The 24701-nt window shown below is 43.0% G+C and overlaps 1 protein-coding gene across 1 annotated transcript in view; it reads right to left on the bottom strand.

The window, feature by feature from the left end:
- UST (uronyl 2-sulfotransferase) overlaps window positions 1-17842 on the bottom strand; it is a 326326-nt gene extending 308484 nt beyond the window's left edge. Inside the window, exon 1 of the mRNA XM_054492129.2 lies at window positions 17117-17842. Within this exon, the coding sequence (XP_054348104.1) occupies window positions 17117-17363 (247 nt within the window). The 5' untranslated portion in view covers window positions 17364-17842. The remainder of the gene's footprint in view (window positions 1-17116) is intronic.
- Window positions 17843-24701: the final 6859 nt, after the last annotated feature.

Below are 24701 nucleotides of genomic sequence, written 5' to 3'. Positions count from 1 at the left end.
GGAGGAAGCATGTAACCAAAGCAGTTGTGAACAAAGAAATTAATGTGCGTTTTATTTTCTTTGTGCTTTTTTCCTGTATCCCAGTATTTTACAATGAGCATGTATTAACAATTTTAATTAATTCTTAAAATTGTGTTTTTAAAGAATTACACAGAGTCATTCTAATTATTCACTCTACGTGCATCCAATTATTTTCTCTGGCTATAAAAAAAAAAACTTTACCTAGAATATTTGTATGTTAGGAAACTTTGGTAATGAATTCTGATAGTATGCCTAACAGTCAAAAAGTAAAACGGTACCGAATCTGCAATAACTATTTGAAGAAACTTCATCTCTAAGACCAGTTGGTTTGCTCTCAATGCTTATTAACAAACTTGACATTAGGTCAAAATCTGTATGTTCACAAAACTCCAAATAGGCTACGTTTTAATACTATAGTTTCCAAAGATAAATAAAAACAGCCATTTTAAACTTGAAATCATACAAGGGTGTGATTCTCACTTAAGAAATACTTAATGTTCTTAAATTGGAACAATCAAACTGGTGAATGAAAATTCAGTTTAAAAGATATCTATGAAATGCTTAACAGCACAGATCTTTAATGAGCTAAGCTGAACCCTGACATATTTGTTGTTTACAGGTATTCATTATTTCCCAGAAATGCTATGGTATAGACCCTTGCTACTCAAAATGTGGCCCTCCAACTGCAACCTCTGCTACACCTGGGTGCTTGCTGGAAATGCAGAATCTCAAGCCCAGTTCCAGACCCGCTACATCAGGATCTATAGCTTAACAAATCCTCGAGTGATTTACATGCACATTAAAGTTTGAGAGATGCCAGCGTAGAGAAGCTGTAAGCTAAAGTGTTATAAGTCATAGACAAATAAAGATTATAGATTAAGATAAAGCATCCCTAAATAGTACTGTAAGAGGATTTACTGCACAAACAAAACTCTCCGACCCTGTATCTGCTACAGTGGTTCTTTACTTTGGTTGCATATTAGAATTACCCACGGAGCTTTTAACACATACACCCTTGACCAAATGAACACATATCTGTATTCTCCAAAATTCTCCAGGTTATTCTATCATGCAGCCAGGCTTGAGAACCTCCTGATCTACTAGCATCAACAGGGCCTTTAGGAAAGAGATAATCAGTCTAACTATATCCAGGCATGACCAATCACTGCCTCTACTACCTCCTTTAACTCCCCCTGTTCATCACACCTCATATGGGATCTTAAGTCCTTCTCTGTCCCTCCAGGTACAACACAGCCCCATGAATATGGTGATTATCTTAGCACTCAGCACATAACTGGTGCTTGATGAGCATTTGTTGAAGGAATGAACCTGTCTAGATGGAAAAGACAACGGAGGAAGACTGCCAAGCTAAATGTAAAGGAGGGCAAGTGGGTGCGTGGGTGAGAGCAAGTGGGTGAGTGGGTGAGAGCAACAGGAGAACATGTGTCTCTGATCCTTTAAGGCTCATTGATGTGAGACTTCAATGAAGAATAAGCCTTGTGAGCAAGACTTACTCTGCAATTAACAAAGTCAACTATCATTCTGACAAGGTGACAGGGAAAAAATCTGGGGAAGAGAGGCTATATTTTGGCACAGAAACACATTATGCCATAAAACAAATAAAGTATGAAGATACAAGCCTAACAAAAACCATACGATCATCTCAACAGCTGCAGAAAAAGCATTCGGTAAAATCTAACACCTTTTCATGATAAAAGCCCTCAACAAACTAGGCATCAAAGGAACATACCTCAAAATAATAAAAGCCATATAGGACAAACCCACAGCCAACATCATACTGAATGGAGAAAATTTAAAAGAACTTCCCCTATGAACTGGAACAAGACAAGAATGCCAACTCCCACTACTCTATTCAACATAGTAGTAGAAGTCCTAGCCAGAGCAATTAGGCAAGATGTTGCAGGAAGTCAGGGACCCCGAATGGAGGGACTAGCTGAAGCCATGGCAGAAGAACATAAATCGTGAAGATTTCATGGACATATATTAGTTCCCCAAATTAATACTTTTATAATTTCTTACGCCTGTCTTTACTACAATCTCTGAACATAAATTATGAAGATTTCATGGACATTTATCACTTCCCCAATCAATACTCTTGTGATTTCCTATGCCTGTCTTTACTTTAATCTCTTAATCCCATCATCTTCATAAGCTGAGGATGTATGTCACCTCAGGACCCTGTGACGATTGCATTAACTGCACAAATTGTTTGTAGAGCATGTGTGTTTGAAAATTACCGATGTCATTTTTCACAGAATTAGAAAAAACAATCCTAAAATTTATATGGAACCAAAAAGAGCCTGAATAGTCAAAGCAATCCTCAGCAAAAAGAACAAAGCTGGAGGGATAGCATTATCTGAATTCAAATTATACTACAAGACTATAGTAACCAAAACAGCATGGTACTGGTACAAAAACAGACATATAGAGCAATAGAAGACAGTAGAGAACCCAGAAATAAAGCCACATACCTACAACCAACTGATCGTAAACAAAGTTGGCAAAAATATACAATGGGGAAAGGATACCCTATTCAATAAGTGGTGCTGGAACAATAAGTGGTGTTTGAACAATATGAAATCTGGGCACCTTAAGAACAGGATAACAGTGATTTTCAGGGAACAAGGGAGATAACCTTAAAGTCTGGCTGTCTGTGAACCAGGCAGGACAGAGCCATATTTCCCTTATTACCCAAAATGGGTAAGAGAAATATCGCTGAATTCTTTCCCCAGTAAGGAATATTAATAATTAACAGCCTTGGGAAAAGAATGCATTCCTAGGGCGGGGCCTCTAAAATGGCCGCCCTGGGAGTGTCTGCCTTATGCAGATGTAGATAGGGATGAAACACACCCTAGTCTCCTGCAGCGTCCCCAGGCTTGCTAGGATTAGGAAATTTCAGCCTGGTAAATTCTAGTCAGACCGGTTCCCTGCTCTTGAACCCTGACATTGCGTGCACACCAGGACATGGAAGTTCATTAGTGATTCTAGTTTCGCCCTGACCTTCCGCCTTGTGATCTTTTGTTGCCCTTGAAGCATGTGATCTCTGTGACGCACACCCTATTCATGCACTCCCTCCCCTTTGAAAATTGCTAATAAAAACTTGCTGGTTTACAGCTCAGGGGGCATCACGGAACCTGCCGACATGTGATGTCTCCTCCGGACGCCCAGCTTTAAAATTTCTCTCTTTTGTACTCTTTCCCTTTATTTCTCAGACTGGCCGACACTTAGGGAAATAGAAAAGAACCCACGTTGAATTATCAGGGGCGTGTTCCCCCAATAGCAAGAGAAAGAAATAAAAGGCATCCAAATTGGAAAAGAGGAAGTCAAATTATCTCTGTTGGCTGATGACATGATCTTACACCTAGAAAACCCTAAAGACTCCTCCAAAAGACTTCTAGATTTGATAAATTACTTCAGTAAAGTTTCAGGATACAAAATCAATGTACAAAAATCAGCATTTCTATACACCAATAATGTTCAAGCTGAGAGCCAAATCAAGAACTCAATATCATTTACAATAGCCACGAAAAATAATAAAACTCTTAGGAATGCATTTAACCAAGGAGGTGAAAAATCTCTACAAGAAGAATTATAAAACATTGATTTAAAAAACTGTAGATGACACAAACAAATGGAAGAGCATCCCATGCATGTGGATTGGAAGAATCAATATCATTAAAATGCCCATACTATCCAAAATAACATATAGATTACATGCAATTCCTATCAAATTACCAGTGTCATTTTTCACAGAATTAGAAAAAACAATCCTAAAATTCATATGGAACCAAAAAGAGCCTGAATAGTCAAAGCAATCCTAAGCAAAAAGAACAAAGCTAGAGGGAAAGCATTATCTGAATTCAAATTATACTACAAAACTATAGTAACCAAAACAGCATGGTACTTGTACAAAAACAGACATATAGAGCAATAGAAGATAGTAGAGAACCCAGAAATAAAGCCACATACCTACAACCAACTGATCGTAAACAAAGTTGGCAAAAATATACAATGGGGAAAGGATACCCTATTCAATAAGTGGTGCTGGAAAAATTGGACAGCCATATGCAGAAGAATGAAACTGGACCCCTTTTCTTACCATATAAAAAGTTAACTCAAGATGAATTAAAGACTCAAAGGTAAAACCTGAAACTATAAGAATCCCAGAAGGAAACCTAAGAAAAACTCTTCTGAACATTGGCCTGGGCAAAGAATATATGGCTAAACAATGCAACAAAAACAAAAATAAACAAAAGGGACTTAATTAAACTAAAGAGCTTCTGTACAGCAAAGAAAGAATCAACAGAGTAACAAACAACTTGTAGAATGGGAGAAAATATTTACAAAAATGTATCCCACAGAGGACTAATATCCAGAATCTATACAAGGAACTCAAACAACTCAACAAGAAAAAAGCAAATAACCCTATTAAAAAGTGGGCAAAGGACATGAACAGACATTTTTCAAAAGAAGATATACAAGCAGCCCACAAAAATATGAAGAAGAAAATGCTCAATATCACTAATCATCAGAGAAATGCAAATTAAAACCACAATGAGATACCATCTCACACCAGTCAGAATGACTAGTATTAAAAAGTCAAAAAACAACAGATGTTGGCAAGGATGGGGAGAAATGGGAACATGTACACACTGTTAGTGGGAATGTAAATTAGTACAACCTCTATGGAAAACAGTATGGAGATTTCTCAAAGAACTAAAAATCGAACTACCATTCGACCCAGCAATCCCACTACTGGGTATCTACGGGAAGGAAAAGAAATCATTATATCAAAGAAACACCTGCCCTTGTATGTTTATCATAGCACTATTCACAACAGCAAAGTCATGGAATGAACCTAACTGTCCATCAACGGATGACTGGATAAAGAAAATGTGGTCTATATACACGTCTTTTGCAGCAACAGGAATGGAGCTGAAGACCATTGTCCTAAGTGAAGTAACTCAGAAACAGAAACTCAAATACCACACATTCTCACTTCTAAGTGAGAGCTAAACAATGGGTACACACGGACATACAGAGGGAAATAACAGACAATGGGGACTCTCAAAAGCAGGGAGGGAGAAAAGGCTTGATGATTGAAAAATTACCTTTTGTGTACAGTGTTCGCTATTCGAGTAATGGGTACACTAGGAACCCAAACCTCACCATTATGCAATATACCCATGTAAAAAACATGCACTTATACCCCCTCCATCTATTAAAAAAAAAAAAGATAGAAGCCTGCCCAGCAACCAAATTCAGCTCTAGCCGTTTCTCCTGACCATGCTAGGAAGCACCCCTGAAAACATGGCTAAACACACACTCTCTGCCAGAGTTTGGGTCAGAGACAGAGTGCCACCATGGTAACTGCATACATTTCAAGACACTTGCATAAAAAGCACATGCCTCTCTTCAGCCACAAGGAATAGGAGAGAAAGACAAAGATGCTTGAATAAAGTATTCTCCAAATACATTTGAACAATTCATCATCTTATGAGACCCAAAATATTATCACTGATATCCTTTGCCCAGGTGAAAAGAGGAGACAAAAGCCAGAGGTTATGGATCTTAACAAATATTTCCTGTTCCCTCCCTTCAGTTTCTGGGAAAAGTCTTTATCTCGCAGCACGAATGAAGAATATAACTACAAACATTTCAGGGTCTCTCAGGCCTTGGATCTCTGCTCTACAAGCAAACAAGAACAGCCTTTTGAGTTGGGAAATGTATGAGCAAAGAAAACAAGGTGGCCTCAATCCTGTTATCTGCCAAAACAAAATAAAGACACTGCGCCATTTGGTTTTTATATTTATGTGGTTTTCTGGAATTGTTTCTCCATTTTTACCTTTGTGTCCCATGCAGCTGTTAGAGAGCTGCTTCTATGGACTGTTGGGAGAGCACGCAACACATTTTCAAGAGTAACCCATGTTAACCCCGCACTGCTGAAGTTGGCTCAACACTTGGGGGTTATATCAACATTTCTTCCTTCAAGCAGATCTTCCACACAGGAACTCCTCCCTCCACCTGCTAAGAGGTGACCACACCACAATCCCTGGGCCAGGCTGGCAAGGCTGCAGGGGTGAGTGTGGCCAGGCCCAGGTTGCTGAGGTGCCCACCCTCCTTCCTCAGCCCTGCCGGGCCTTCTCCACCAATCGGCACTTTCTGGTTTCTTCCCCACTGTGGTAAAAATAACTTCCTCTTGAAGTGTCTAAATCTGTATGTGATTTTACACACTTTTTTTTTTTTTGGCACGTTGTCGGATGAATTCTGACACTAAAGCAGAATGAAATTGCGAGAGATCTGCAATCACATTTCTGTAAAGCTCTGACCAGATGAGTCAGTTCCACTGTTTTCTCGAAGACTGAGAAAATACTTCCAGGCAAGACACTGCATTCTAAGCACCACAGCAGTTCCTTCTCCCTCAAGCTTCTTAGGAACTTGGCAGTGTGGTAGATGGAGGGAGGCGGAGCAGAAGGCAGGGTGCTGTTTGTTGTGATCTGCCCATGGCTTACTGGCTGTGTTCTGAGCAGAGAGGGCGTCTCAGGGGACCCATCAACCCACATCGAGGTGGCTCCCAGAACTTGGCGGCACGTGCTTGGAGGAGCTGAAGCAGGGCTCCAGCCAGCCTGCTGGGGGCCTTGAAGCCAGGCTCTGTTGCACTCCTGCTAACACCCTCAGAAAAGCGGTGGGAGGAGCATTCTCAAATACCACAGTTTAGAAGTGGATCCCTTCTGACAGTAACATACCACTGCACAAAGTAGGCTCACTGAGGGAACTGGAAAACTGTTCAGTTCTGTGGCTTTTCCAGGCCATGTAGACAGACGAAGGGGGCTAAGATGTGTAAGGGAATCAAAACCATTTCATTTCTCTTTGTGCTTACTGGCCAGCCGTGTCTCCTCTTCTGTGACTGCTCCTGTACTCTGCTCATCTATCTCGTGAGTTGGTTTATCTTTTTCTCATTGATAAACTGAACTTTTAAAGACCTGCATATTAGTTCCATTTCCTGGGGAGATGTCTGTCCCCAGTTTGGGGTTTTTTTGTGTTTTTTGTTTTGTTTTGTTTTGTTTTGCTACGTTTATGGGGTGTTACTGTTGAGCTTTCACTTTAATATAGTTTTTTTTTTCTTTGTGGTTTTTACTTTCTGTGTCTTCAAATGACTTCTGATGAGAAAGTACTGGTAAACAGACCTATTTGTCTGGACAAGATTTATGTGTGTAGCAGAGCAGGGTAGACATAATAGTCATTTTAGTATCTTCAATTATTTGAAGACTATAAAGTCCAATAGACAAGCCTATATAGCTTCCAGAAGAATAGCAAAAAATGGATGGAGGCTAGAAAGGAGTAGCTCACCACGCTGTGAAGAACCCTCTTATCCACTGGAGCTGCCCACAATGAAATGGGATGGCCAGTAGCAGGCAACCGGGAGGAGGCTGTGCAAATCCTCATCAACAACACAGCTTTCACCTATCACATAGTGAGACTCTAAACTCTGGAAACCCATGTCTTGCTCTGCTTCTTCTCTCTGAAGACTCCCTGGGGACATTCTGCTTCCCCTAATTTCTAGAGCAAGTTCTGGCGGAGGTGGAGGAAACGTGCTGCTGATTTTAATTTTAGAAAAAAATTTAACTATGATTAAGACTCAGAAAATGACGACAATGATGGCCTAAAATGTTTTTGTGTATTCTACTTGCCTTGGTCACTTGACTTCTGCAATTTTTTAAATAAGTGTTTGGGTCCAAAGAAAATAGCCTTATATTTGTTTCAGTTGCTACAATTAAATGACCTCTTGTCTCTTTCAGCACGTGATTTGAAGAACAGAAGAGATCTTAGAACGATCTACTTCAGTGATTCTCAAGAAAAAAGAAACACTCTCCCCTCGGAGTGCACAGAAAAATTACCTCAGGGACTTTTTTTTTTCTTTTTTTTTTTGAGACGGAGTCTGGCTCTGTCCCCCAGGCTGGAGTGCAGTGGCGCAATCTCGGCTCACTGCAAGCTCCGCCTCCCGGGTTCACGCCATTCTCCTGCCTCAGCCTCCCGAGTAGCTGGGACTACAGGCGCCCGCCACCACGCCCGGCTAATTTTTTGTATTTTTAGTACAGACGGGGTTTCATCGTGTTAGCCAGGATGGTCTCGATCTCCTGACCTTGTGATCCGTCCGCCTCGGCCTCCCAAGGAGCTGGGATTACAGGCATGAGCCACCGCGCACGCCGCATTCTTTTATTTTTTATTTTTATTTATTTATTTATTTTGAGATGGAGTCTCACTCTGTCACCCAGGCTGGAGTGCAGCAGTGCGATCTCGGCTCACTGCAAGCTCCGCCTCCCGGGTTCACGCCATTCTCCTGCCTCAGCCTCCCGAGTAGCTGGGACTACAGGCGCCCACGACCAAGCCCGGCTAATTTTTTGTATTTTTTATTAGAGACGGGGTTTCACCATGTTAGCCAGGACGGTCTCGATCTCCTGACCTCGTGATCCACCCACCTCGGCCTCCCAAAGTGCTGGGATTACAGGCGTGAGCTCAGGGACTTTTTTAAAAGGACTTCCAATGCCATGCCCTTTCTCCCTCTCCGGGCCACTGAGATGTATTCCCATAGTGACAGTCAAGACCGTATGGAAACACTGCTATGGATGAGGGTCCTAAGGAAGGGAAACAGCTGAGAATCATGGATCTAATGAAACTTCTTCATTGTAGAGATGAAGACACTGAAGCCTTGGAGGCTCACATGACTTAACACTGACAACTGACTTATTGTCGGACGCCCTGCACACCCAGGCCTAGTGCCCCTTCCAACCAGCCACATGGCTCTGCCTGACAGTTCTGCTTATCCAATGGGAAGGCATTCATGTCAAACAGCCTTTGTGTTAAAGCAGGAAGCTCTGTACTGGATGACAAGGTCAGGGTTTTTAAGGTCCCCAAACAAAATACAACTTTCTAGGAAATAATGTAAAATTAGCATTTGCCTTCAACTGCTCAAGGAACTGGGTGATTGGCCATGCCAGATAGTATGGCTCTCACTTGCCGCAACACCTACTGGAGGCTAACAGAGCAAGGCAACACAGAGAGGCTGAGCATGGGAAACAAGCAAGTTCACCAGCCTCTTGGTGAAGACACAAGATCTGCTTCTGCGGTTCACTGCTCTTGCTCTGACTGTCAATGAGAGGGAAGTGGGAACTGAGAAAGGGAAGTGGGAACTGAGAAAAAAAGTGGGCGTACTACTGGACGTGGTAGTTTCGTCATGAATGGGGGAAGTTCTGGGAGCAGGCACAGTGTATGCCTGGCATTGTGATTATTTCTGAAAGGATGTAGCTTATGGATCACTAGTGCAATCCTAGAACAGCTGTCTATCCCAGAGAGTAAGCTCCAGCATACTCCCTCCACACAGCTATTTTTATTTTGTGAATGCAGGAACAAAAAAAGTAGTGTGGATAAATTCAAAACAGAGGAAATCAGGCTGTGCAAAGAATGTGTCCTTTAAAGACTATCTCCAGGAAGCAGAAGAGAAGAAGCAGGAAGGGGTACATATATGTAATTAGTGGGATGGATGAATTACTGGAACTTGTCAGGTGTTGAAGAGCCCTTGCCAAATGCTAGTTATGTAATTGTGTATTTCTAGGTTTGATTGCTTCTTTCAATCGGAAGCCAGGTTATCAGTGAATCTGCATACTCCCCCAGCTGTGTGCTGGTATGAGTGTGTGTGTACAGTCATATGTGTATGTGTGCTAAATGAAGAGGGAGTTAAAGGGAAGCAAAGAACAAGCTGAGAAAATTGACAATTGTTGAACTTAAATGTCAGGCCTCGGGTTAGAGAAGTATCCTGTAAAACAGCAATTATTAATCCTATTGTATACATCAAAACATCAGAGGTTCAGAGAAGTTAATAAAATTGCTCAACCTGTCCCATCTAATAAATGGTAACACAGTGCTTCACACCCAGAGCTCTGCTCCAAAACCTATATCCTTCCTAGTGCCTGATGCTTCTGCCCCAAAGAAGGCCTTCAGTGAATATTTGTTGAATGACTGAACAAAGGAATTCATATGTCTCAGAATATTCTCATTTTTCTTTCATCAAGATTATGAAAATTATACTCATTGAACTAAAAAACAGCAATGGTGTTTCCAGAAATGCAGTACAGTTAAAGGTAATAGGTTATTTAAATCATCTATTAATGAATGAACTCAGAATTGCCTAATCAAAGCCATGACTTAAGGTTATTATTGTATCTTTCACCAAACAAGTGTAAACGGGTTGGTGCATTGAGACCTAATTTTATAGTAAGGTCATATTGCAGTTCTAGGTTAAACTCTGTTCAGTCCCTATTTCAAAAATCACATCATTCCATGGTCTCATCTCCTTCATGACTTAAAGTCATGCTTGAAACATACTGGCTAATTTAACACAAATTGCTACCTAAAGAAGACACTAACCTACGGAAATAACAGCTATTCTGCCAACTTCCAAAACAACTGGTCTAGGATTTCAGAAAATAACAAGTAACAAGAAGTTTGCATTCTAACCGTATGCACACTAATCTCTAAACTGACCTCAGCTATTCTTAATTACAGAGAGAGCTCAAAAGTGTAATTCCAAATGCCCAAAGGTAAGAAGTGGACAGTTATCTCTGTGCACAGAAGGAAATGTTTGTGTTGCCAGGTATGACGGCTTGTGCCTGTAGTCCCAGCTTCTCAAGAAGCTGAGGCGGGAGGATGGCTTGAGCCCAGGAGGTTGAAGCTGCAGTGAGCTCTGATGGCACCACTACACTCTAGAATGGGCAACCATCTCTAAACAAAACTATATGTACTCATATGTCATAAGTGGTTGTAACGTATTTGCTTGGAGCATCAGCTTCAAAGAGCAAGGAAGAAATAGGCTAAAGGCATCAGCTGAGCTAGAGTCCTTCTTGGCATCCCTCCCCATATTCTCTAAATAGAGACCAAACAAAGCAGGGTTTGGAATCCTAGTGAAGAACAGTCGCTCAGCAAATATACTGAATCAACGGCCACTTCCTGAGGGCCTGTGTGGAGCACCCAGAAGAGAGTTACCATATGACTCAGCAATCCCACTCCTAGGTATATACCCATAAGAACAGAAAACAGGTGTTGAAACAAAAGCTTGCAACACAAGTGTTCATAGCAGCACTACTTACAGTAGACAAAAGGTGAAAACAACCCAAATGTCCATTAATGGGTGAATGGATAAACAAAATGTGGAATATCCATGCAGTCTTATGGAACATTTTATTCCGTAATAAAAAAAATTCTTAGGAAATATTATTCAGCCATAAAAAAGAATGAAGTACTGACACATGCTATAACATGGATGAACCTTGAAAACATTATGCCAAGTAAAAGAAGCCAATCGCAAGAGACCACATATTATATTATTCTATTTCTATAAAATGCTGAGAATAGGCAAATCTATACAGACAGAAAGTAAATTAGCGGTTGCTTAGGGCTGGGGTTGATGGGGCAAAAGTGTTGGATAAAGGGTATGGCATTTCTCCTTGTGGTGATGAAAATCTTCTAAAATTGTGGTAATGGTTACACATATCTATAATATATTAAAAGCTATTAAACTATTAAAAACTTTAAATGGGTGAATTATATGGTATATGAATTATATCTCAACAAAGCCATTTAAAAACTAATAGCAAATGCTGAAATGTACTTCATTTGGAATTCTCTTGCAAAACAATTGCTACACTGACTTTTGCAAATAAGAATTTTTGTGAAATGTTAGTGTTTCTGTCCCTATTTCTGATAAAAAAGGGATTTATGTATATCACTGTTTGCTTAAAGCCGAGTTTCTACTTAATACAAATAAATATACTTATGACAAAATTCATTTGTGGTCAAGTCTTCTTTCCAAAAAACAAAAAACAAGCAGTAACTCCTAATAACTCTAGCAGCTACAATCCATCAAATAAGATGCATTTTCATTGTCCATCATGGACACCCACCAGTACAGCTGCAGGCCAAGCTACTGTTTTTGCTCCTTCAGCCTCCCTCTGAGGAAGCAAAAGATACTATTTCTTTTGGGACTCAAAAAGCTTGACCACTTTCTTTCCAGTTTCTCCAAAACAAAACTAACCACTGTCTTAAGCCTGGATTGATGACAGGGAATTTGAAGAAAGACAGTATTTAGATAATCCACATTTATGTGTGTTCTTAGACAATTCATACTGAGACTAGTCTACATTAAAAAATAGTTTACAAGGCAGATTGCTTTTCACCATTCATGCTATTTGTTTACAGAACGGATTACCATAGCTGAATTCCATTTTCTATCCTTTCTCTAATACAGTGCCACTGTGTCCCCAACCAACCCCACAATATAAACTTGTAGCCACGAACAAGAATATCATTTTTTCTATGTCAACAATTTCTATTGATAACATCATATTTTATGCATTCATTTCCTAGATTACTGTTTGGAGCCTAAAATACTATATTTATACCATGTGTGAAATGCAGAAGAAAAATAAAATTTGGCTTTTTAGGTTCAAAGAAACTATTTTGTAACAGATATAGACCTCTATTTTCACATTTTCCTTTAAATGCACTTAAACTTAGAGGATTTCAAATTCAATAACATGACATACTTTTCATTTTTTGACTCTAAATTGCCAGGCTCATATATAATATATGTAAAGATTGGCAATTCTGAGAACTAAAGCTCTATATCTCCATTTAAAGTGGTATAAATTAAAAATGGGAAGGAAAGCATATCAGCTTGGAATGAATCCAACAAGTTTAGCTCCCATAAAGTTTAAATCACATACCCAAGGCTGGATGATAAATCATTAGAGTTTGTCGGTTGTACAAGATCAGTAGTAAGCCATCTGGCTTATTCTGTTTATATCAATGTAATGAGTGTTATTCCAAGTTTTTGATATTTCCACAGCTCATAAGTAATAAGGCTACTGGCAGCAAGGCTGCATCATAACCTAATTTCTGGGGGAGATTTTATTTGATTTTTTGTTTGTTTTCCATAGCAAAACAAAGTTTGAATGCCATTTCAAAAAAAAAATTCACTGAATTGGAAAGACCATGGTCTCCAAGCTTAAGTGTAGCATTTGCTATATATTTCTATTTACCCCAATGTATGTTTGTGTTCCCCTCCACCCAATCTCAGGGTGGGAAATCAAGATAACAGTTATCCTTGCATGATTTTCCTCCCTACCACTTCCTTTACTCTTTTCAAATGTGTTACAGCAGAACATTCTTTAAGTAGAACATACTCTGCCTTTCCCCAAATTGACTAGGAAGGACTGTTCACCGCTGTCTCCTATGGGGAAGAGAAAGCATCATCAGTGGCTCTGTTCTCTTCCTTCCCCACACTGTGCTTTCCGGTTGCCCCACGTCAGCCTACTCCTCACGTCACACCTCTCCTAACCTCGGAAGGTCTAAAGCCAGCTGGGGTGGGTGCTGTTGGCTGGTCCTTCCCTCAAAACAGTGGGCCTTAAGTAGCAAAGAAGATGCATTTTTAAAAGTTGAAATTAAAAATTGAAACCATGTACATTACCTTTAAATACTTTATAAATCTACCCACTCCCCCTCACATTCCTCCTTTCTCTCAAATACACGGGAAGCCTCCCGAAAGCAATACTTTGCTCAACAACAATGGTTCTCAAATTCTCTGCGTTGGAATCACCTGGAGGACTTGCTGACGCACAGATTGCTGGGCCCTGTGCCCAGACTTCAGCAGCTTTGGGATAAGACCTTAGAATGTACATTTGTGACAAATTCCCAGGTGAGGCTGATGCGGCAGGTCCAAGGACCCACATTGGGAACCACTAGCCTAGACATAGCACAACTGCTAAAGAGAGAGAAAACGCCCGGAAGATGCGAGTCCGACCAACATTACTCCCAGTTGTTGTCCAGCTCAGGGACGGTCTAGTTCCCTAAATAAATGGAGGCCACATAGTGGGGATTAATACGGGAAGGTAGAGTTAAAGCAAACCAGCTACTTGAATTATTTCCCTTCTCTGCTGACTCCTCGAGATACTCAGAGTACAAGTATCAAGAAAAGGAAAGTGGAATTATGGATGTAAATGTGATGGATCATTTTTAGCCAGTCCCAATCTTTAGATTCCCATTTGCATCTTGACCGTCCTTCCATTTTCTCCCTTAATCTGCCCATAGTGCTATGCAATGGGTACTGCAATCAGACAGACATGGGTTGAAGTCCTGCCTCGCTTGCTATGTGTCCTTCATAATTCTTTGCCCTCATTTTTTCCGTACAGAAAATGGGAACAACAATAGAACTTACCAACAGTGTTGCTGTGCAGATCGAATGTCACCCTGTGTATGCACTGACTGGCACATGCGTGATAAATATTAGCTTTTACCATGAATGCTACTATCTCTTGGCTTTCCTATGAGAATATTCAGTATGTTCAATATCACACTACCTGTTTGATATAACAGGTTGGGTCATTAATTCAACCAATATTTATTGTGTGTCAGACATAGAATATTGTATAAGTATACTGAAATAATACTCTGTAAAGAAAAGTGTTTGATATAAACATATTTTGATTTGGAAAATTTTGACTTTACATGAACTTACATTTACGAAAAATACTTGCTTCCAAAATTGGCTGAAGAAATTGAGAGGATGTGTTTACTAACCACAAGTTTTGTTTTGACAGACACTAAAATAAAAGAATGGAGGAAAACAGGAGAAAGTAATTCTGCAGACACAGTGGCCTTATATTATTAAAGGTGTATTTTAGACCATCCAAAATACCACAAGCCCACTTTTCCCAAAAATCATTATATTTACGTGACAACAGGGAACAAATTTGGCCAAGGGTATCCTATTTTCAGTTCACAATGATGTCATTTTGAACCTATCACATCAGTCAGAAATGTAATGATCAGCTAGTAACAGGAGCAGCATTCAATCTTTCAGTTCTTCCTAGTTTCCAGAGCAGAAGCTGAGAATTCACCCTTCTACCAACTGACCACCCAAATTTATCAGGCCTCATTGTTTGGAAATATAAAGTGACCATGTTAATGCAATATATGTTGAAATTTCTTGATTTTATCCTCAGTAGTACCTTTGCTCCTTCCTCCTCCCAGAATCTCCCTTCTTCAAGAAAGGTGTCAGAACCCCAAAACTTTAGGAGCTGCGTGGAGGTTTCATTGACAGTCAGGTGTGGCTTCTAATTCTGCCATGAAACACCAGGTCTATGAAGGCTGAGTACCCTACACGAGGCCAGGTGCTTTGAGGACAATGAGCACAGATGACTTCCATTCTGGTCCATTACACTTTTCCCTACAGCCCTGGCCTCCATCTATTACTTAAAAAGAACTTCCGCAAGAATTCATTGTCAGATTTAATGGAGAAAGACCCTGAGCCTCAACGCTTGCCTCCCAATGCCTGTTAACAGGGATTGCTGCTGGTGATGAAAATACTGTTAACTTTTGTGGCAGTAGCAGGTGTCAGAGAGTGGAGGAAGCTATGAGACTCCATAATACAGAACTTATGAAAAGAAGAGGTTTGATTCCCTAATAAAGGATATATTGCCCCAAATCCTCTATGAAACCAAACGCTATGGAAATCTACTTGGGCCAACTTTTCCTCTAATCTGTAGTTCCCCAAAGTTTTTAAAGAAATAAAAGTGTAACTTTTAAAATATGAGGTCTTGTACAAGGTAAAGAATATTATTTGATCCACGTCTACATTTCCAAATGCCCTAACACATTTGTAACTTGGCTGATGTGGTTTTGTTTTTGTTTTGTTTTGTTTGTTTGGGGTTCTTTTTTCTTTTCTTTTCTCTTTTCTCCAAACGGTCTGCTATCTAGACCTGTGGCTTCTGCCACGAAGTGACGTTTGGGGAAACTGTGGCAGCCTCCAGCTGGCCCGGGTCATTTGGCCCATTTTCCTTCCAGCACTTCGGTGACTCTGCTTCCCCGCACTCGCTCTCATCGTGCAGATGCTCAGGCTTATCACTTCGGATGCTTGCAAGAAGCTGGAGCTCTCCCAGCCTTCACCCCCGCACGACCTCTTCTAGCCACAGACTTTTGAGGGATCTGCATCCTCCCTTGGCTCGAACGCGAGTGCCAGCATCGTCTTTGCGACCTGGGCTTGCGCTCGCCTGTCCCTGGCACCCCTGGCTCCCGCAGCCGAGATAAGGGAGCTGCGGGGTCACGCCTTCTCGCTGGAGCGGCTCTTTCCCTCCCGTCACAACCCCTTCCTTACTTCTGCTAAAGACAGGCGGCCTCTCTCCTAATAAACCACATACACACACACACACACACACACACGTTTTGACTTGAGCTTGAGACGCACACAGCGCCGAGGATCCTCGGGTTACTGGAGGCGACACTCACACACACACACACACACAAGTTTTGACTTGAGCTTGAGACGCACACAGCGCCGAGGATCCTCGGGTTACTGGAGGCGACACTGCTGACCAGGCTGACCCGCGCCCTCGGGCATCCCCAAACCCCTGGATGCAACCCGTTCCCCGCGCCAGGCTAGCTGCGGGCGGCGGGGTGGGCAGCGGCGGCCAAGGGACAAGCCAGCCCGGGGACAGCGCGGAGACACTAGGGCCGGCGGGCAGGCGGGGGATCCGCGGGACAGAATTCTCAGAGCGGACCGTGGCAAGGGGCTGAACCCACCCGCACTCCCCGGGGCGCGGGACGGGACTGAACTGTGGTCACTAACAATGCCACGGAGCAGACCGTCCCTTCCCTTCGCCACTCCCCGCGCCGCCAGGCCTGAAGATACACACACTCCGGCACACCCCACACACCCATCCACTCCGCCCCAGTCCGGGTGGGGGTGGCGGAGGTGGGGCGGGGGGAAGGTGAGCGGTGCCTCGCCTCGGGGTACCTGCCGGCAGCGCAACCCGGCGGCGTCCCCGCCTCGGTGAGGACAGTCGGACGCGCGGGAGGAAGAAGGCGCTCCCGACCGCGGCACAGATGCTCACGGGCTTAGCACCTGGAGAGCCCCGAGGCGGTGGCGCGCGGTGGCAGCGCGAGAAGTCCCTGACGCGCCCCTCTCCCCGCCGCACAACTTTGCGCAGTCGGCGCCGCCCTAGCGCCTAACCAGCTTCCTTACCCAAATACTGCCGCAGGTCGAGCAGGAAGCGAGGGGGTCCCCCGCTGAGCTGATAGAGGAGGGAGCCCAGGCAGAAGACCAGCAGGGTGGCCATGCAGAAGCCGTAGTCCCGGAGGGAGAAGCGCAGGAAAGGCAGCAGGGGCACCCGGCGCTTCCAGCTGCCCAGGCCCGGAGGGGCGCCCCCCAAAGGGGCCCCATGGGGCCAGGGATCCGCGCCGCCGCCGGGATGCTGCTGCTTCTTCTTCATCGCCTGCTCCGCCGCCTCGCACAGCCTGCCCGTGCCAGGAAAAGGTCACCCATCCGCCGCGAGGAGGAGAGCCCGGCTGGCCGGCTGCACATGGGGAGGGCCGCGCGGAGGGCAGCCGGGTGGGGGCGGGGAGGGGCCGAAGTTGCCGGGCTCAGGAGACTTTCCTCGGCATGGTCCCCGCCGCCACGGCCCGAGCGGCCGAGGTGTCCGGCCCCGGTTCGGGGCGCTGCCCGTGCCGGGGCGCCGCGCCCGTCCCGCGCCCGCTAGCGTCCCCACGCCCTGCGCCCCGCCGCGCCTCGGGCTCGCTTGCGGCCGCCGGGGCTCGCCTCCAGCGCCAGCGTGGACCCCCCGGCTTTGTGTCTGTAGGTCTCGGCGTGTTTTGTCCCGGTTCAGGCTTCTCTAAAAAACGGCAGGGAGGAACAGGAGGCGGACACCATCCCCTCGCTCCACCTCCTTGACAGGGGTTTTCCTCCTTCTCCTCCCCTTTCTCCCTCCGGCGCTCCGCAGCTCTCTCCTCCCTCTCCCCTCCCTCTCCGCTCGGGTCTCGGGATTTCGCTCGGGTGTCACGTTACTGCTTCTTCTGGGGGCGGAGGGGGGGAGGCGGCGATTATTCGCAACAAGGAAGAAAGTTTCTGGGTGTTTTCTTTTTTTTTTTTTGCCTTCCCCTGTTCTTTACAATCTGGCCGCGGTTCCTGCGCCACCAGCGACCTCTTGGGGGCCCCGCTGACTTCCCTCTCGTAAACAGTCACCGGCAGGAAGAAGCACGACTGACTTTACTATTTACATTTTTTTCAGTTCAGAAAGTTGATTCTCCTTATATACCCCGTGCGAGCTGCTTACTCAAGGCCGATAAAAGGTACTAGGATACAGGCTCAAGACTTTGCTGAAATGGGAAAAGAGCAAGCGGTGCGAGTTATCGTCAAACACGCCCCAGAGGGCCAGGCGCAGCGCCTGAACTCCCGGGTAGGGGAGCCGAAGAGGACGCTCTCTTCTTGCTTTTCCTGGTCCTACAACTACTCCACCTCGCAGTGCCCAGAGAGGCAAGTGGGGAGTGCATAGCGGATTCTAGGAGGTCATTGCCCTGGCAGACATGAAGGGGAAGGAGCCCAGTCCCCCTATACGCCGATTTCATTGCTGCCTCTCTTCCCTCCATGGGGAAGCTTCTGGACCTGAAAGAACCTCCTGAGGCAGAAAAGGCTCCATCGTAGACATAGATCCTCTGATGGGGTGGTTGATCCACGGAAGGACTGCTCTGATCAGCCACACTTTAAGTAAGAATATTATATCACTATTCACAGAAGCTGTAGCACCTGAGGGCTGTGTGACTCACCCGAGGTCCCAAAGCTAGTAGTAGGAGTTGGGTTGGGAGTTGCACTCAAATCTGTTTGACCCTCAGACCCACTATACTAACCGCTGCACAGCAGTACTTCCCAGCCAGAGCCCTTTTCCTTCACGTCCCATAGGAGGATGAGATTTAATTCATTTAGTTCAGGCCATGTTGAGAAATGGAAACCTCAGTTTCTGGTGCCTATCATCTCTGGCTCCCTACTTATTTGTATATTCCAGTAATGAACAATTGGATTTAAGAAGGAACCAGGAGCCAAGAACCTCTGTGATTCTAAGACTAGGCTCCTGAAAACCTTCATCAAGTTGGGCATCTGAAGAATTTTCTGTGGAAAATTACAAAATATTATCCTAGACCAAGAACTTACTCGTTAAGAATATGTCTTAACCCCAGCTACTCGGGAGGCTGAGGCAGGAGAATCGTGTGAACCCGGGAGGTGGAGGTTGCAGTGAGCCGAGATCGCGCCATTGCACTCCAGCCTGGGCGACAGTGCGAGACACCGTCTCAAAAAAAAAAAAAAAGAAAAAGAAAGAATATGTCTTAACCATGGTCATATATGAATGTCTCTGGTTCATGATTTGAAACATATATCATGAGCTAGAGAGATGTGTAGATGAGGTGACAGGTGCTGCACACACACAGAGACACATGTACACACACACAACTCTACTGTCCAATTTTACATTGTCCTAGCCCACTTTCTAAGGGATGAGAAGGCTGTTTTGGGGCCCCAGGAGAAGAGAAAATCTTTTGTTCTGTCTCAGAAAACCTTGAATAGAGTGTTAATCATTTGTTTTACATTTATCTCATGAATCAGGGTTTTATTTGGATTAATATGCACATTTTAGAAATGTGACTTCCCCTAAGAGAATTGAGTAGATCAGTTATTGCCCATTAATGTGAATTACTTTAATCAGTACAATGAGTAGCCCAGAACAGACTCCCAATTAATAACGTTTGAGCTTAAGAAGAGGGACTAGGAGACAGAAGGAGCAAAGCAGTGTTCATAATGTTTCAGGGACCGCCTTCCACAAACTGGACCTGTATCTGAGGCCTGGCCCTGTAATCTGAACACTCGCTGGATATAAAATAGTGTGCAAGACCCTCTGTGTTCACAAGTCCCACCCCCAGGAAATTCAGAGACTTTTCTCACAGCATGCTGTGGGAAATATCCCAATTTTTTCTCCTAAGGAAAGGAATCTGAGGAACAGGGAGATGGAGCAGGAAGAAAGGAAACAAACATCTGAGAAAATAAGTAAATATGAGAATAAATGTTGTTTTAAAAAACGATGAAAAAGTTGCAAGGAAAGTACAAGGGGGCAAAGTCCAGCTTAGAAGAAACAAGCTATGACATGAACTATTTTAGAAAGAATAAACAGGTCAATCTTTAAAAGATTGTGTTAATAGACTCGCTGCCTAAAAAAACTCACAGAAGAAAAAGAAGAGATATCAAGATACAAAGAAGTTTCACATGGAAAAAAATGCTTTGTATTTTCACCCAACAAAAACTTAGTTGTTTGGGTAAAACTTTGTTCTTTGAAGTCCCATAAATATCCCTTCAGAAAAAAAAATTAAATTTAACGTACTTAGACTAATTAATGGTATCTTTATTCAAAGCAGATAACAAATCTAATTAGAGGAAGTTGTGAACGAATTTTATTATTAGTCTTATAATGGAATATACTTTATTCAGCACCTTGACCTCCATTCAATATCTTTAGCTTCTCAATTCCTTCTCTCTCCAGTGACTCATTTGACCTTGTCCTCACTGATGACTAATTGCATCTCCTCCAAAATCTCCTTTTCCCCCTTCACAACCTTCTATCCTTCTGTTTGGCTTCTTTGGAGCCCACCCTGTTTTTCGGTCTTTTCAAGAACTGTCAACTCTGTGTTCATCCATCTCATGTGTTTACTTCTTTCTTTATCCAGTTTTGATTCCTGACCCATCATTCTGATCTCTTTCTTGCAAACACCCCTTCATTCCCCCTGTTTCTCTCATCTCATATCCTACAGTGCTTGTCTGGTGAAACCCAGGCTCAGTTAAACCCAACCATGCAACTGGACTGGATTGCAGAAAAACAGCGCTGGTAAGTGGCTTTTCTTTAAATTAGAGAGCACAGATTTCAGACGGATGCACACCCATGGCTGCCCAGCAATCCCACTCACTAAAAGGACTATTCCATAGTGTCTTTCTCTTCAAACCTCCCATCTCCACCCTCTGCTTTCTTCCCTTCAGTCTCAGGGGATGACCTGGATCAGACTTTGTTGAGAAAATAGAAGCAGTAGGATGAGAGCTCACTCATTTCCTACCAATCTGTGCCCCGTGCTCTTGGCCTCACTTCCTGTTTCATCGTGTTCCTGCTTCTATCAAGGCCATGCTGCCACGTGTGCCCTAGACTGCCGTTCCCACCAACCCCAGTCCCACACCCAAGCCTGCCCCCTCCATAGCCTTCTGCATCTCTTTAAATCATTACACTCTCAAGTCACTTGGGCCCCAAACCAGAAGTCTTAGTTTTTCTATTAATAGTTCATTCATTCTTGTATCTAAACCATCTGCAAATCCTATAGGATTCAAAAAAAAGTCCAGTATCTGACATCCTTTGCCACCCCCCTGGGCCAAACCACTGTCTTCTCTCACCTGGATTGTTGCAAAGGCTACTTATATTCATCAAGTTTCAGTTTAGCTACATAGAGCTGGAAAAAAAAACCCCAAATTTAAAAACCAGTCGCTTAAACAGAAAAGAACTTTTTTTTTTTTTTTTCTCTCTCTCTCTTTTTTTTTTCCTTTTTGAAACAGAGTCTCCCTCTTTTGCCCAGGCTGGAGTGCAGCCACGCAATCTCAGCTCGCTGCAACCTCCTTCTCCCGGGTTCAAGCGATTCTCCTGCCTCAGCCTCCCAAGTAACTGGGATTACAAGCATGTACTACCACACCTGGCTAATTTTTGTATTTTTAGTAGAGACGGGGTTTCATGCAGTTGGCCAAGCTGGTCTCGAACTCCTGACCTCAAATGATCTACCCACCTTGGCCTCCCAAAGTGCTGGGATTACAGGCATGAGCTACCATGCCTGGCCCATTTCTCTCTCATGTGAAACGAGTCCAGAAATAGGCTGTCCAGATTTGGTGTGGTATTTCTATGCTATCCTCAGGGACCCACCTGAGCTTTCTGTTCCACCATCCTCAGCATGTGGCTTCCATTTTAAAGGCCATCTTATGCAATGTAATCAACATTTCAGAAAGGTATGAAATCTTCATACCTCTTTGTTATGTTCATTGCAGCATTGTACACAATAGCCAAGATATGGAATCAATCTAAGTGTCCATCAGTGGATGAATGGATAATACTATTCAGCCTCAAGAAGGAAATCGTGTCATTTGCAATAACATAGGTTAATCTGGAGGATATTATGTTAAAGGAAATAAGCCAGACACAGAAAGACAAATACTACATGATCTCACTTATATGTGAAATCTAAAAAAGGCCATCTCATTGAAGCAGAGAGTAGAATTACAGTTAACAGGGTTTAAGGAGGGAAGGATAGGGATTGAGGAGATGTTGGTCAAAGGATACAAAATTTCAGCTAGGCAGCAGGAATAAATTCAAGAGTTCTGTAACGTAGTGACTATAGTTAATAACGTATCATATCATATCATATACTTGAAAAGTGTTAAGAGAATAGATTTTAAGTGTTCTTACCACAAATAAATGATAAGAATGCAGAAGGGGAGAAAAACAAAACAAAAAGATCTTATAGTTGCAGATGGCTGCTAGAGTTCCAGCTATTATGTCTATGTTCCAGGTTGGCAGCAGAAGGAAGCAAAAGAGCAAAGAACTCCTCCCAATTGAGTAGGCTCTTTTTAAGCAGTGCTCTAAAGTGTGCTATAAATCTACCTTCTTATAGTTCATTGGCCAGAAATTAAACAGATGACTCTGTCTAATTGTAAGGGACGGGGACAGGGTACCTAGGAAATCTAGACTTTAGCTGGGTGTATTTCTGCCACAAATAAGAATCAGGGTTCTATTGCTAAAGAAAGAAAGGGCAGATGGCTACTATGTGGCAATCAGCAATTTCTGTTGTTCCTCCTGACTGGTCTGCCTGCTCCCAGCCTTTCACCCCATATTCCATTCTCCTCAGAGCAGCCAAAATAGCCACTGCTGCTCAGAACTTGCCAGTGGCTTCCAATGCACTCAGAGTAAAAGGCAGCATCCTAGAGTAGCCTCTAAGGTCCTGCTCAATCTGGCTCCATTGCTTCTCTGACCTCAACTCTTATCACTTTTCCTGCTCACCCTTACCTATCCTCATTCATCAGACAAGACAAACTTGCTTCTCTATTAGGACCTTTGCATTCACGGTTCCCTCTGCCTAGAAAGTTCTTTTCCACACCTCTGCACGGCTTGACTTTTGACTTCCTTCTAGTTTTGCTCAATGTTGCCTTATCAGAGGAGTCTTCTGGGGCTACTCTATATGTAATGCACGTATGCATCCACATTCCTTATTCTCTTGACCTCTTTAGCTTTCTCCATGGAATGTACCATAATCTGAAATGTTAGTATTTTGTATGTGTTGTATATTTCTCCCTCCTAGAAAACAAGCATCTTGAAGGCCATGATTTTGTCCCATTTGTTTATTGTTTTATCTCCAACACCTAGAATAGTGCTCACAGGTAGTGATCACTCAAGAAATATTTGTTGAATAAAAAGATTAGTTTTTTATAGGAAGGGTCTGATGTTCGGTGAGTCAAATCTCATTGATTCCGTGGTTGGCCAAGTGCGGATGAGACGTGGAGGTCATAGAAAGTAGGCCTCCGTGCTGCGAGAACATTCAGATGGTCATCAAAAGAATTGTTTGCAGTTGAAGATGTATTCACTGAAAGAAAGAGTGAATGAATGAATGAGGCCCTAACCGCCTCTGTGACCCCCTAATTAGCAATGCAGCTACTCCCTGTGATTATGAACGCCTCATGGAATCATAAAAGAGATGTGAGTCCATTGGCTTTGCCTGGTGTTGCCATTCCCCTTGGCAGAGAGGCTGCTGCTCTTTAGGACTGCTGTTCATTTCAGGGATTGGGGCCATCAGTCTCTTGGAGAACCAAGCTGTCTGAGCTTTGACCTTGGAAAAGAAAGAGAGAAAGAAAGAAACTGGATAGTTGCTCTGGTTTGTGGGGCAGAAATGCACTGAAAACCATCTGGGAAGGTAGTGCTTGCCTTTGCCCGAACAGTCTCTCAAAAGCATATCTGACCAGAGTGTATGGTCTAGAGGCACATTTGGATGGGAGGATTATAAAAACTGCACTTAGTAGCCAATAAGCTATTGCTTATATTTAAACTCCTATGCAATGATACAACTTTTGAAAACTCAGCTTTTAACTTATGCTTAACAACAACTGTATTTCAAATCAAAAGTGCACTGCACAACTGGTCGCTGAGACTGGCCAGTGTGACACTATTAGCCACCTAAAGGCTCTTTTGGAAACAGTCCCAGTACTATCTCTATTTTTTATGAGGTATAATAGACCATTGGTATAAGCAGAGGGAAAGGAAAAAAAAAAGTCAAATACTTACCAGTTGCTTTCATGTTATTCTCGGTTGCATCTTACCCTGCCATGAGTTGAATCTATACAGTCGAATCTCTGACTAACCTTAATTCCTCATTTCCAAGATCCTTGTCAATTTACAATGTTAAGCTAGCGCTCTTCTCATTTTAGAGGTCATTGTCTGGTGTTAATGCATAAAAGCTGAAATCGATGTAGAAGTGATATCCTTTTTCCTTCCTTCCTAACAATGTCATTAGTCCTTGTTCAATGGGCACATTACACATCTTCCTGTCCTCTTAGAAAAAAATATTACTCAAGCTTTGCAAAGTACTTTAAAATAATTTTTTGAAGAACAGCCAAATACTAAACTATGAAGATAAGAGTCAGCCCTCTGGTGAAGAATCTTAGTAAAGATTCCCAAGGTCATTTTAGTAGAAAAGTTAAGAAAATATTACATTGT

Source organism: Pongo pygmaeus, chromosome 5, assembly GCF_028885625.2.
Source record: "Pongo pygmaeus isolate AG05252 chromosome 5, NHGRI_mPonPyg2-v2.0_pri, whole genome shotgun sequence".
NCBI classification, from domain to species: domain Eukaryota; kingdom Metazoa; phylum Chordata; class Mammalia; order Primates; family Hominidae; genus Pongo; species Pongo pygmaeus.
The sequence above is the reverse complement of the archived record's forward strand: the minus strand, read 5'-3'. Positions and strand labels throughout refer to the sequence as shown.